The following is a 14,069-nucleotide window of genomic DNA, read 5'->3' as shown; positions in this document are numbered from 1 at the left end:
ATTGGCTCCGATGAGCCGAAGTTATTACTTCGCGAAGTATCGCGAGACTTCGCATAAATTCAGAAATTGATTTATACTGTAAAATAACATTTCCCGAACTCGGGTTCGGTTCCAAGGTTCTAAGGCTCGGATGCGGACCCATTCACTTCAGTGGGGCCGCAAAAGATGCGGACAGCACTCCATGTGCTGTCTCCATCCGTTGCTCCGTTCTGTGGTCCGCAAAAAAAATATAACTTGTCCTATTCTTGTCCGCGTTTTGTCGACAAAAATAGGCAGTTATATTAATGGCTGTCCATGCTGTTCCTCAAATTGCGGAACTCACACAGACGCCATCCGTGTTTTGCGGATCCGCGGTTTGCGGACCGCAAAAAAACACAACGGTCGTGTGCATGAGGCCTTATTCACACAATCAGTGTTTGATCAGTGATTTCCATCAGTGATTGTGAGCCAAAACCTGGAGCAGATTTTTCCCTTACACCCTATTTCTATACAGGCACCAATCCTGGTTTTGGTTCACAATCACTGATAAAGCATTAGGTTGTAACAAATGACCCTGCTAAAATACTGGTGGTGAGTGGTGAGAGTAAAATAAAAACCCGGAGTGCTTCTTTAATTATAAACAGTATACAGTTAACTCATAGGCTCCCTCTAGTGGTGGCTGCAGGCAGACAGGATTTTATAATTTTCAAATTAGGATTTTTTAAACCATAACATGAAATTAACTCAGTTTAGGGATGGCCCACCATAGCGTGGAAGCCATGCAAAGGGGACCTATTAACATAAATGTAAAAGGCACAAACACAGACAATAAACTGAAGAAGCGGAATCCAAAATCCGGGAAATAGGCCAGGGACAGAAATAGAGTGACATTAGGCTACAGACATGTAGGGTAATGTGCAAAGTACTTCCTTCACATGTATTTTTGAGGATCACAAAAAAGTTGTATGGTTAGATAGTATAGGGTGTTATTGGTGACATATACGCTATGTAGGTGTGGGAGACTTCTTACTCTAATGCATGTTTTGTGCCTTTTTTTTTAATACTAAATAAATCTAATTCAATAATCATTTAATTTTCTAGACTAAATCATGGAAGACTTTCTTCACTATGGTGCATTGGTCCCTCCGTCGACAGAATTCTTGGGTGCAGCTGGCAGGCCATGAAGGTACAAGATCCTAAATGCAGTCTAGTGTTACTAGGTCCTATAATATACGTTTTAGCATTTTTATGGAAATTCTCTTGGTAATGACTGTGTTGTTTGGTATTTAGTGCAGAGGGATGAGTAACTGGGCTCCTGCATATTGTACATTTTCTGTATATTCCACAAGAAGGTTCACAATGCTTGATGCTCTTTCCATAAAACCTGCAAAATGATTAACGTCCTCTTAAAGGGGTTTCTGGATAATGAATAAAATTGCCTGCTCTCTTCAGAAATTAGCTCCACACCTGTCCACAGGTTGTATGTGGTATTGCAGCTCAACCCAATTTACTTGAATGGAGCTGATCGGCACCCTGCTTGGACAGATGAGGCACTATTTTTGGGAGTAAGCTAAGTGAATGGGATAAACAGTTGTAATTCCACCGCACCGACACGTAGGTAAACATCAGGAGCAAGCGTTGCTCGCACGAGCGCCTCAGCCCCTTCAAACAGCTGATTGGTGGGGATGCTGGGAGTCGGACTCCCGCAGATCTGATATTGAAGACCTATCCTAAGGATAAGTCATCATTATTACACCACTGTGCAACACCTTTAAAGAAATACTGCAGGCAAAATGGATACACTAAGTCAGGGGTACTCTACTTTTTGGAAAGGTTCACGTACCTGGGTCTTCTGTTGGGTGAAGGCCTGAGCCGCAAACAGTAAAATGTAAGCAGGGACAACATTGCACTGCGGGAAGGTGTTTCTTTCTAAAAATAAGCCATGCCTCTAATCCCACCCAGTCCCCTTAACACTTCATAATAGTGATACCCCCTAAGTACCCACCATGCAGTACGATGCTCCTAAGTGGCCTCCTTGCTGTAAGATGTCCCCCTCACAAGAGGTTAATGCCTTAGGTGCCCCCACACATAATGAGGCCCCCTTAAATGGCATTCATATAAAGTGGTGCCCTCTAAGAGTCTGCCATGCAGTATGATGACCCTCTAAGTGGCACTCACACACAGTGATGCACACTTGTGGCCCGCCACACTGTGATGACCATTTAACGCCCCCTCACAGAGTGATGCCCCCACAAAGTATTATGCCCCTTTAAGTGTCTTCCACCCAGTATTATGCCCCTGCTTACAGAGTGATGCCCCTCTCACTGATGGCAGGGGACCAATGCCTTTCTGCTTCACCATCGTATTCAACTGTATCAGCATCCTGAGAACACAAATACAGTTGAGAGCACGGGACAAGCAGGGGTCCGGACAGCTGGTGACTGCTGGGTCCTCCTGCACAAGGTCTGAAGCCATGCATAACGCAGCTTTACCAAGAGTCTATTAGACTGTACTATTCTTTACTCACTGGAGAATTAGATACACTGCTTATGAGTAACATGAGGGATGGTTTACTTATCTTTTTCTGATCCTGAGTTACAATGTCTTCCAGACCAGATTTCTTTTTAGGTTGCATCTACTCTGTGCGTTGTACAGTAACCCCATGTAGAAGACCTATTCCAGAATCCCGCACACCATACCACCTTACATTGTAGCCCCCTATGTGCTGCCCTTCAAGGGGTGGGTCACTTTATATAGATTTTTCACTAATGTGCTGGAAACAATACAGTGAAGCTGGCAGAGATTTAGGCCGGCGGTGGATGCACCTAAGTTATGTAGAGACCGGCGCCTGTACATAACTTAGGTGCATGATGCAAGAGGTATTAAGACCGATTTCTAAAGTGCCGGTCTTAATAAATGACCCCAATAGTCTTTCTGTTGAGTCCATCTTACTTCCTCTCCTGCAGTGAGGGGGAGAGCGCGATACGTGAACACTTCTCTCTCGTCATTCTAGGGATTGGTGGGGTCTCAGCACTCTCGCTGATCAAAACTTTTGATATGTCTCTATGACACATCAAAAGTTGGTTGAATACTCAGGAACCCTTTAAAAACACATTTGTGCTCGTTTTTAGGCATTAATTGCGACATAATTCTAGTGCATTTTCAATAGTAAATCTGCCCCAATATATTAGTAAGTGGCATGTTATACAGTATTGGTTCCAGCACATCTGTCAAAGTAAAAATAAAGTGATTCACCCCTTTAACTATCATAGCATTAGCGGAGCCGAGCATGGACAGGCAGGAGCAGCGATGTGCTATGCTGAGCTCCTGCCTGTTCTCGCTCCGCCAAAGCTTGGCATAGCACACATCGTGTAGGGTACACTGATGTTCTGGGCAGAGGTTTCAGCAGAGCGCAGTGAGGACAGGAAGGAGCTCTGCATAGCACATCGCGGCTCCTGCCTAGCATATCAATGCAGGGTATCCTGCACCAATGTTCCAGGGCACAGGCAGGAGCAGCAAATCTGTACATCCTTAAAGGGTTTGTCTCACTTCAGTAAGTGATATTTATCATGTAGAGAAAGTTAATACAAGCCACTAACTAATGTATTGTGATTGTCCATATTGCTTCCTTTGCTGGCTGGATTCATTTTTTTATCACATTATACACGGCTTGTTTCCATGGTTACAGACCACCCTGCAATCCAGCATCGGTGGCCGTGCTTGTACAATATATTACAATATAGTAAAAAGGACTAGCCTATTTACGCTCTCATGGTCCCGGCCACCAGAGAGGCTGGCGCTTTTTCCTATAGTGTGCAAGCATGACCACCAGTAATGGATTACAGGGTGGTCTGTAACCATGGAAACAAGCAGTGTATAATGTGATGAAAAAATGAATCCAGCCAGCAAAGGAAGCAATATGGATAATAACAATACATTAGTTAGTGTCTTGTATTAACTTTCTCTACATGATAACCCATTTAAAGTTATTAATAAAAGTTTAAAAAATATTAAAGTATATAGAGTTAAAGTTATTAGTAAAGTGAGTAATCAAAATCCGTACATCTGTGAAGTTTCTCATCTTTGTATATAGTAAAATGTAAAATATGATTCAAAGGGCAACTTTCTAGACTGAGATTTTTGGGCTTCACATTAAAACCTTGACGTTTCCATAAATCAATATTCTTTCAAGAGGTGAGCCAAGTGTCAAGTGCACTATGACAAAAGTGGTTGTTGAGCTCACAAGAAATCTTTAGGACCAATCGGTAAACATGAACTAGGTGGAGGTTCATTCCATATTAATTGCTGTATTCACTCTCCAAGGTAACTTCAAAGCAAGCGAGAGAGGCCACATCCTTAAGAAATTTAGTCCTGTAGAAAATGCATGCCTTGTGGCCCTTATGGAAGATGTCCTCCGGCCATATGTTCCTACCTACTATGGACAAGTGGAGAGAGATGAGCAGACTTATATTAAGATGGAAGACTTGCTCATGGGCCTTGAAGGACCCAGCATCATGGACTGCAAAATTGGAATTCGGTAAAACTAATTTTATTCATTTAATTCCTTTTCTTCTTTGTATGCACAGTAGTTCCACAGACAATTAGGTCCTGGAGTAGTCACCATTTTTTTTTATTATTTTTCTTGTAGGCTATATAGTTGTACAACCATACACTACCTAAATAATGCTCCCATACAGTATCCACATAATACTGTCATCTAGAGACAAAAAATATTGGAATGTACAACCCACATAATACCACTTAAATAACACGTTTGTAGAGTGTAGACCACCGTTCAGGTACCCAATTTGTCAGCCACTGTCTGTACAAGTAAAGAACTTTTCCTAATGGTTGTATTGACTAGCATTGTTAGAATTGTTTGAAGCGTGGAGCCAGTCTAATCCTACTGTCTCTCTCTTGTCTTGCTGCAGGACATACCTAGAAGAGGAGTTGGCCAAGGCCCTCCTGAAACCAACACCACGCAAGGACATGTATACCAAAATGGTGGCGCTGGACCCTGAAGCTCCTACACCAGAAGAACACAAGCAGCAAGCGGTTACCAAACCTCGGTACATGCAGTGGAGGGAGAGTCTGAGCTCCACGGCATTGCTGGGATTCCGCATTGAGGGTGTTACGGTGAGTCACACTGAGATCACAATGTATGATCGCTTCTGGGAACCTCCACTTAAGAATATCAAGATTTAAGAGAAAAGACTAAATACCTCAATGGAATTTGACCAACCAGTCACACGGCACTACAGTACTCTCTATATTACTCAGTACCGTAGTAGCAGAAACAATCATGTCATGTCTTGCTCCGTCATTCTTACCTCCAGACACAATAGTACATTCATCAAGCCCTGCACTCCAGAATATAACAGAATGGGGCTTTTCAGCTTTTTGGACTCATTTGTACACAACATTTTGGAACAATTAGCATTATTCCACTACTCACTCTGGTTTTAAAAAAGTGGGTGAAAAAACAGCCTGTCGTGCTGATTTAAAGGTGTTCTCTGGGCTTTTCTAAAAATCCCGCAGCCTTCTGACCAGTGGAAACAAGATGGTTTCCTAAGTACTTACTCCTCCATCACGCTGCCGATTCCGCTGCACTCACGTGACCTCCTGGACTGGCCCCAGGCTCTTCCGTTTCCTCAGTTCCTGATCAGATGTGTTCCCGAGTCTTCCTGTTCAGATGTAGAAGTATGAGGTATCAGAAATGGCAGTCTGATACTGAAGAAACCACCTTGCTTCCATAGGCCAGAAGCCTGCTGCATTATGGAGTGCTTCAGTGGGGCTTCTCCACACCCCATGCACTACTCCACAGTGCATACACTACTTTTTTGTGGTGCAGACCGCCGCATGCGGATCGCGGACCCCATTCAAGTGAATGGGTCCACGATTTTGCATGCGGCAGCCCTACGGTCAGTGCCTGTGACTGCACATTGCGGTCCGCAGCACGGGACCGGCCGGCACACGTTCATGTGCATTAGCCCTAAAAAAAGAAAAAATAAGTTATAAAATGTTTGGAATCTCACTCCAATATGGGGAGGCATAGAAAGTGAAGTAACATTTTAGGGCCCCATGCACACAACCGTATCTGGTTTGCGGTTCACAAATCATGGATCCGCAAAATATGGATGCAGTCCGTTAGTCATCCGCATTTTGCATGAGTAGTCTTTTTGTAGAATGGTCACATGGATGAGGCCTCCTGAACACGACCATATGTATTTTGCAGTCTGCAAATCGCAAAATATGGATACCGTCCATGTTGCATCCGCATTTTTTGCAGACCCCTTGGCTTCAATGGGTCTGCATTTTGCAGACAAGTATAAGACATGTTCTTTTTGCGGAAAGGACATACAGTACAGACCAAAAGTTTGGACACACCTTCTCATTCAAAGTTTTCTTTATTTTCATGACTATGAAAATTGTAGATTCACACTGAAGGCATCAAAACTATGAATTAACACATGTGGAATTATATACATAACAAAAAAGTGTGAAACAACAGAAAATATGTCATATTCTGGGTTCTTCAAAGTAGCCACCTTTTGCTTTGATTACTGCTTTGCACACTCTTGGCATTCTCTTGATGAGCTTCAAGAGGTAGTCACCTGAAATGGTCTTCCAACAGTCTTGAAGGAGTTCCCAGAGATGCTTAGCACTTGTTGGCCCTTTTGCCTTCAGTCTGCGGTCCAGCTCACCCCAAATCATCTCGATTGAGTTCAGGTCCGGTGACTGTGGAGGCCAGGTCATCTGGTGGAGCACCCCATCACTCTCCTTCATGGTCAAATAGCCCTTACACAGCCTGGAGGTGTGTTTGGGGTCATTGTCCTGTTGAAAAATAAATGATGGTCCAACTAAACGCAAACCGGATGGAATAGCATGCCGATGCAAGATTCTGTGGTAGCCATGCTGGTTCAGTATGCCTTCTATTTTGAATAAATCCCCAACAGTGTCACCAGCAAAGCACCCCCACACAATCACACCTCCTCATCCATGCTTCACGGTGGGAACCAGGCATGTAGAGTCCATCCATTCACCTTTTCTGCATCGCACAAAGACACGGCGGTTGGAACCAAAGATCTCAAATTTGGACTCATCAGACCAAAGCACAGATTTCCACTGGTCTAATGTCCATTCCTTGTGTTCTTTAGCCCAAACAAGTCTCTTCTGCTTGTTGCCTGTCCTTAGCAGTGGTTTCCTAGCAGATATTCTACCATGAAGGCCTGATTCACACAGTCTCCTCTTAACAGTTGTTCTAGAGATGTGTCTGCTGCTAGAACTCTGTGTGGCATTGACCTGGTCTCTAATCTGAGCTGCTGTTAACCTGCGATTTCTGAGGCTGGTGACTCGGATGAACTTATCCTCCGCAGCAGAGGTGACTCTTGGTCTTCCTTTCCTGGGGCGGTCCGCATGTGAGCCAGTTTCTTTGTAGCGCTTGATGGTTTTTGTGACTGCACTTGGGGACACTTTCAAAGTTTTCCCAATTTTTCGGACTGTTTGACCTTTGTTTCTTAAAGTAATCATGGCCACTCGTTTTTCTTTACTTAGCTGCTTTTTTCTTGCCATAATACAAATTCTAACAGTCTATTCAGTAGGACTATCAGCTGTGTATCCACCTGACTTCTCCACAACGCAACTGATGGTCCCAACCCCATTTATAAGGCAATAAATCCTACTTATTAAACCTGACAGGGCACACCTGTGAAGTGAAAACCATTTCAGGTGACTACCTCTTGAAGCTCATCAAGAGAATGCCAAGAATGTGCAAAGCAGTAATCAAAGCAAAAGGTGGCTACTTTGAAGAACCTAGAATATTACACATTTTCAGTTGTTTCACACTTTTTTGTTATGTATATAATTCCACATGTGTTAATTCATAGTTTTGATGCCTTCAGTGTGAATCTACAATTTTCATAGTCATGAAAATAAAGAAAACTCTTTGAATGAGAAGGTGTGTCCAAACTTTTGGTCTGTACTGTACATATGCAAAAAAACACACAAACCGTAAAACGGATACAGTCGTGTACATGGGGCCTGATCCGTGTGCCTATGCAAACATATGTCCGTTCTGCAAAGAGATAGAACATGTCATGTACTTGTCCACAAAATGTGGACCACGTACCCACTGAAGTCAATGGGTCCGCAAAAAACTCAGATGCAACACGGACAGTGTCCGTATTTTGAGGATGCACAAAATACAGCACGGTGGCTCTATGGTCAGCACTGGTGCCTTCAGCGCTGGGGTCCTAGGTTCTAATCCGACCAAGGACAACATCTGCATGGAGTTTGTATGTTCTCCCAGTGTTTGCCTGGGTTTCCTCCCACACTCCAAAGACATACTGATAGGGAACTTAGATTGTGAGCCGTATTGGGGACAATTTAATGCTAATGTCTGTAAAGCGCTGTGGAATATAGTAGCGCTATATAAGTGCCTAAAAATAATAATAATACATACAATTGTGTGCAGGAGGCCATAGACAGAATTATAGGACTTAAAGATGTGCAAAATGTATCAAACATTTGATACATTTGGCAGAAATTGCAGCTACAAAGACTCCTGCAAACTGATTTTCAAAATTCCCTTCTTGATAGCTCTGCCCCATTGAACGGTATCTGTACTGCATGTAAAAACCTATTGTGAAATTATTTGCTAGTAAAAGGGTTTTAGTAGAAGAAAAAAAGGGTCTGCTTAACTGGAGAAACAGCGCCACTCATGTGCATAGGCTGTGCCTGGTACTGCAGTTCAGCCACAGTCACTTACGATAGGGCTAAGCTGCAATACCCCACACACAAGAAGAAAGCAGAGATTTTCTTCTAATCTCATACAACCTCTTAAAATGCCATGCTGAAGATGTTTTCTTTTTCTTCTAGGTTGAGGCTGGGCCTGTTAAGAAAAACTTCAAGAAAATGAAGAGCAGAGATAAGATAATGGAAACATTTGTTCTTTTCACCAAGAGTCGGAAGGACATCCTGGTATGAGACATCAGCTTTTCTACTGCTACTTGTCAGATATAGCCTGAGGGACCCCTATGGCCCTGGGTTGTTCCTGTCCTGCATACCTTGCTTGTAGGTAGATGTCTAACCAGTTGTAGATCTGTTAGTGCAGTCTCCATGAGGTTATTACTTCTTCGTAGACCTCTTGCTGCCCCTATTGTTATGTAGCCAACATTCCTGTGTCATTGTACCTGCAGCAATTCATGCTATTCCTCTACTAACCTGACACAGAGTAGGAAGAGAATGCAACCAGACTTGTCTTGTTCTTGAGAGGTGTGCATCAGAATGGAGGAATCACATCTGAAGAGCACAGCAAAAATAGTCCTCTGTTATCTACCATATGGGGTCCGACCACACGGTCAGGTTTTCCGATGCAGCTTTGGAAGCCAAAATCAGGTGTAGATAAAAAAGAGAGAGATACTATAAGGCCTCATGCACACGACCGTATGTATTTTGCGATACGCAATAAATATAGATGAGGTCCGAGTGCAATCCGTATTTTGCAGAACGGAACAGCTGGCCCCTAATAGAAAGTACTATACTTGTCCATAATGCGAACAATAATAGGACACGTTCTATTTTTTTGCGGAACGGAAATACGGTGATGGAATGCACACGGAGTACCTTCCATGTTTTTTGCAGACCCATTGAAATGAATGGTTCCGTACACGGTTCGCAAAAAATACGGAACAGACACGAAAAGCAAATACGTTCGTGTGCATAAGCCCTAAGGCCTCTTTCACACGGGCGAGATTTCCGCGCGGGTGCAATGCGTGAGGTGAACGCATTGCACCCGCACGGAATTAATTTCTATGGGGCTGTGCACATGAGCGGTGATTTTCACGCATCACTTGTGCGTTGCGTGAAAATCGCAGCATGCTCTGTATTGTGCGTTTTTCAGGCCCCATAGAAGTGAATGGGGCTGTGTGAAAAACGCATAGCATCCGCAAGCAAGTGCTGATGCGGTACTATTTTCACGCACGGTTGCTAGGAGACGATCGGGATGGGGACCCGATCTTTATTATTTTCCCTTATAACATGGTTATTAGGGAAAATAATAGCATTCTTAATACAGAATACATAGTATAATAGTGATGGAGGGGTTAAAATGTTTTATTTAACTCACCTTAATCCACTTGTTCACGCAGTCCGGCTTCTCTTCTGTCTTCATCTTTGCTGTGCAGTAGGAAAAGGACCTGTGGTGATGTCACTGCGCTCATCACATGTTCCTTCACATGATCCATCACCATAGTGATGGATCATGTGATGGACCATGTGATAAGCGCAGTGATGTCATCAAAGGTCCTTTACCCAGGTCCTGAAGAAAGAAGCGAAGCCGTGCTGCGCTAACAAGTGGATTAAGGCGAGTTAAATTAATATTATTTTTTAACCCCTCCAGCCTTATTGTACTAAGCATTCTGTATTCAGAATGCTATTATTTTCCCTTATATCCATGTTATAAAGGAAAATAATACAATCTACACAACACCTAATCCAAACCTGAACTTCTGTGAAAAAGTTCGGGTTTAGGTACCAAACATGCCGATTTTTCTCAAAACGCATTAAAATGTTTTGCGCTCGCGCGGATAAATCGCGCATTTTCCCGCGACACACCCGCATCTTATCCGGCCCAAAACCATGACGCCCATGTGAAAGAGGCCTAAAGGAGAGATAAAAGCTCTCCTCTTTTTTAGATTTACTTCTGGTTTTGGCTTCCAACACTGCATGAGGAAACCTGACCGTGTGGCCATACCCTCTAGAGAAGCCTATTCTAGCATGGCATAACGCAGGGATCACCAACCTCCAGCTGCTGTGAAACTACAACTCCCAGCATGCACATTTAGGCCTTTTGCAGACGAGCAAGTGTCTCGTGTGCGGACTCACAGCGAGGCACCCGGCCTGAACTCTCAGCACTGCCAGGGTCACATAGCATTATATTGACTTATGATGCTATGTAACCCTTAGAGGTCTGGAATGTATTGGATAACACTCGCTGGTCTGCAAGGGGCCTTACTCTGGTATTCTTGTAACTCCCATAGAAGTGAAAGGAAGATTCTGGGAGTTGTTGTTTCAGAACAGCTGGAGTGCCAGAGGCTGCTGATCCCTGGGATAACCGATAGCGGAATGTCAAACCCACTAGAGAAACTCAACTTATTCTAGCATGGTATAACACAGGGATCAGCAACCTTCGGCACTACGGCTGCTGTGGAACTACAACTCCCAGCATGCACACTTACTCTGCTATTCTTTAACTCCCTTAGAGGTGAAAGGAGGATTCTTGGAGTTGTAGTTTCCCAGCTGGAGTGTCAGAGGCTGCTGATCCCTGGTATAACAGATAGCAGAACGTACACCGCAACAGCAGTAAAGCGCTTTCAACCATTTCTATAACCAGCAGCCGGCGGAGGATCAGGTTTGGGCTGTTACAGGCAGACAACTTACGAATGTATGCACAGCGAGCATCTTCACATTAGTTGGCAGCCGGGTAGACCTGGTGTCTATGCTCATGCAGCAGTGTCACCTTGTGTTGTAAACCGGCATATTCATGATCTTTTTTTCAGGCTGCTTACCTGGAGCGGTTGGAGAACATGCAGGCTGCACTTAAAACCTCAGACTTCTTCCGCACTCATGAGGTTAGTAATGGCGGAGACCATGAAGCAGATAGACGTATATGAGAGCGAACCAGGAGGACATGGATGACGTAGGCTTCAATGCTATTAGGGCTCATGCACGGCATGTTACAGCTCTACAGCACAGAAAACAAAAATCGGGGCACGATCCCTCGAATGCTGGTTCAAGTACTACGCTGCCAAAAAGAGACATACAGGGGGAGATTTGTCATCTCCCTGCGCTAGAAAAATGCAACTTTTTACATTCCACTTTTTTTTTTTAAAGTCTCAAAGGGCAGTTTTACGCAGCCATTGCTATTGTTCAGAAAGGGGGCACGACAAGGGCGGCTAAGGACTGTTGCCAGCCGCCACAACAAATGTATCTTATCTTTGTCATAAACGTATGACCTTTTCATAAAGTATGGTATCTCATCATCGTTATGTTATCTTATTTTATCCCCGTCATAGATTAGGCGCATGCTCCGGCAGCGCAGGGGATATCTGTGCCGTCTTGATAAATCTCCCCCGCAGAGTGCCATATGCATGTGACCTTAATATAAGACACATGCTGGGGGTAAGGTTTCGAGAGCCATTATGTAATACCCGTCATATAGGCAATATACTTTGCCCACAGTTTGCTGTGGGTCTGCCACATATTTCACCGTATGCATTGCAATTAAAATCCACACCACATATCAATTTCTGAATAGATGTTTTCATGCAGCATGTGCTGCTACTGTAAAATGTGGAAAATCCCATGTGGACATACCCTTCAAGATTTTAAATGGTTCTTCAAGAATCTTGCCAAACCCGGTACACCGAAAGGTATTTTCAAGAATCATTCCAGCAAAAAAAAACAATTTAAGGCTTGTCCCATGATTCAGTGATTATACTTATACGGCATACATATTAGGACATCGTCAGACATCATCCACAACTCCATCCTCCGTCAGGCAAAACTCAATCAGCCCTCAGACATCAGACAAAACTCTGTCCTCCGTCACCCAAAACTCCATCAGACCTCAGACATCACACAAAACTCCGTCCACCATCAGGCAAAACTCCATCAGACCTCAGACATCACACAAAACTCCGTCCTCCGTCAGACAAAACTCCATCAGACCTCAGACATCAGACAAAACTCCGTCCTCCATCAGGCAAAACTCCATCAGACCTCAGACATCAGACAAAACTCCGTCCTCCATCAGGCAAAACTCCATCAGACCTCAGACATCAGACAAAACTCCGTCCTCCGTCAGGCAAAACTCCATCAGACCTCAGACATCAGACAAAACTCCGTCCTCCGTCAGGCAGAACTCCATCAGACCTCAGACATCACACAAAACTCCGTCCACCATCAGGCAAAACTCCATCAGACCTCAGACATCACACAAAACTCCGTCCTCCGTCAGACAAAACTCCATCAGACCTCAGACATCAGACAAAACTCCGTCCTCCATCAGGCAAAACTCCATCAGACCTCAGACATCAGACAAAACTCCGTCCTCCATCAGGCAAAACTCCATCAGACATCAGACATCAGCCAAAACTCCGTCCTCCATCAGGCAAAACTCCATCAGACATCAGACAAAACTCCGTCCTCCGTCAGACAAAACTCCATCAGACCTCAGACATCAGACAAAACTCCGTCCTCCGTCAGGCAAAACTCCATCAGACCTCAGACATCAGCCAAAACTCTGTCCTCCCTCAGACATCAGCCAAAACTCCGTCCTCCCTAACTCAAAATACGCCCTACTACACACACTCTTCACCTGACGGAGCTGCTAGCTGCTGGAGAGGCAAAGGACCTGTGATGACGCCATGACCATGTGACGAGTCACGTGTGTGGGAGGGGTCAGATGTGCACAGCAGCTGGTAGAGTGTACAGAACAGTAGCCATCAAATAGAGCTCTGTACTAGAGATGTGTGTGTAACCTGCATGTAGCAGAGCTGTGTACTGTGCTACAGAGATGTATGTGTAACCTGCATGTAGCAGAGCTGTGTACTGTGTTACAGAGATGTATGTGTAACCTGAATGTAGCAGTGCTGTGTACTGTGCTACAGAGATGTATGTGTAACCTGCAGGTAGCAGAGCTGTGTACTGTGTAGCAGATCTGTATGTATAACCTGCAGGTAGCAGAGCTGTGTACTGTGTAGCAGATCTGTATGTGTAACCTGCAGGTAGCAGAGTTGTGTACTGTGTAGTAGATCTGTATGTGTAACCTGCATGTAGCAGAGCTGTGTACTGTGTTACAGAGATGTATGTGTAACCTGCAGGTAGCAGATCTGTATGTGTAACCTGCAGGTAGCAGAGCTGTGTACTGTGTAGTAGATCTGTATGTGTAACCTGCATGTAGCAGAGCTGTGTACTGTGTTACAGAGATGTATGTGTAACCTGCAGGTAGCAGATCTGTATGTGTAACCTGCATGTAGCAGAGCTGTGTACTGTGCTACAGAGATGTATGTGTAACCTGCAGGTAGCAG

General features: G+C 44.2%; 1 protein-coding gene across 2 annotated transcripts in view; it reads left to right on the top strand.

Annotated features, from left to right (window-relative positions):
* Positions 1 to 14,069, top strand: part of LOC122920318 (inositol-trisphosphate 3-kinase B-like) — a 66,323-nt gene that overhangs the window by 41,761 nt on the left and 10,493 nt on the right. For both annotated transcript variants that reach the window (XM_044269731.1, XM_044269732.1), the window contains exons 3-7: positions 1,081 to 1,165; positions 4,303 to 4,516; positions 4,911 to 5,115; positions 8,857 to 8,958; positions 11,538 to 11,609. In XM_044269731.1, coding sequence (XP_044125666.1) covers positions 1,081 to 1,165; positions 4,303 to 4,516; positions 4,911 to 5,115; positions 8,857 to 8,958; positions 11,538 to 11,609 — 678 coding nt within the window. The remainder of the gene's footprint in view (positions 1 to 1,080; positions 1,166 to 4,302; positions 4,517 to 4,910; positions 5,116 to 8,856; positions 8,959 to 11,537; positions 11,610 to 14,069) is intronic.

Source organism: Bufo gargarizans, chromosome 10, assembly GCF_014858855.1.
Source record: "Bufo gargarizans isolate SCDJY-AF-19 chromosome 10, ASM1485885v1, whole genome shotgun sequence".
Taxonomy (NCBI): domain Eukaryota; kingdom Metazoa; phylum Chordata; class Amphibia; order Anura; family Bufonidae; genus Bufo; species Bufo gargarizans.
The sequence above is the reverse complement of the archived record's forward strand: the minus strand, read 5'-3'. Positions and strand labels throughout refer to the sequence as shown.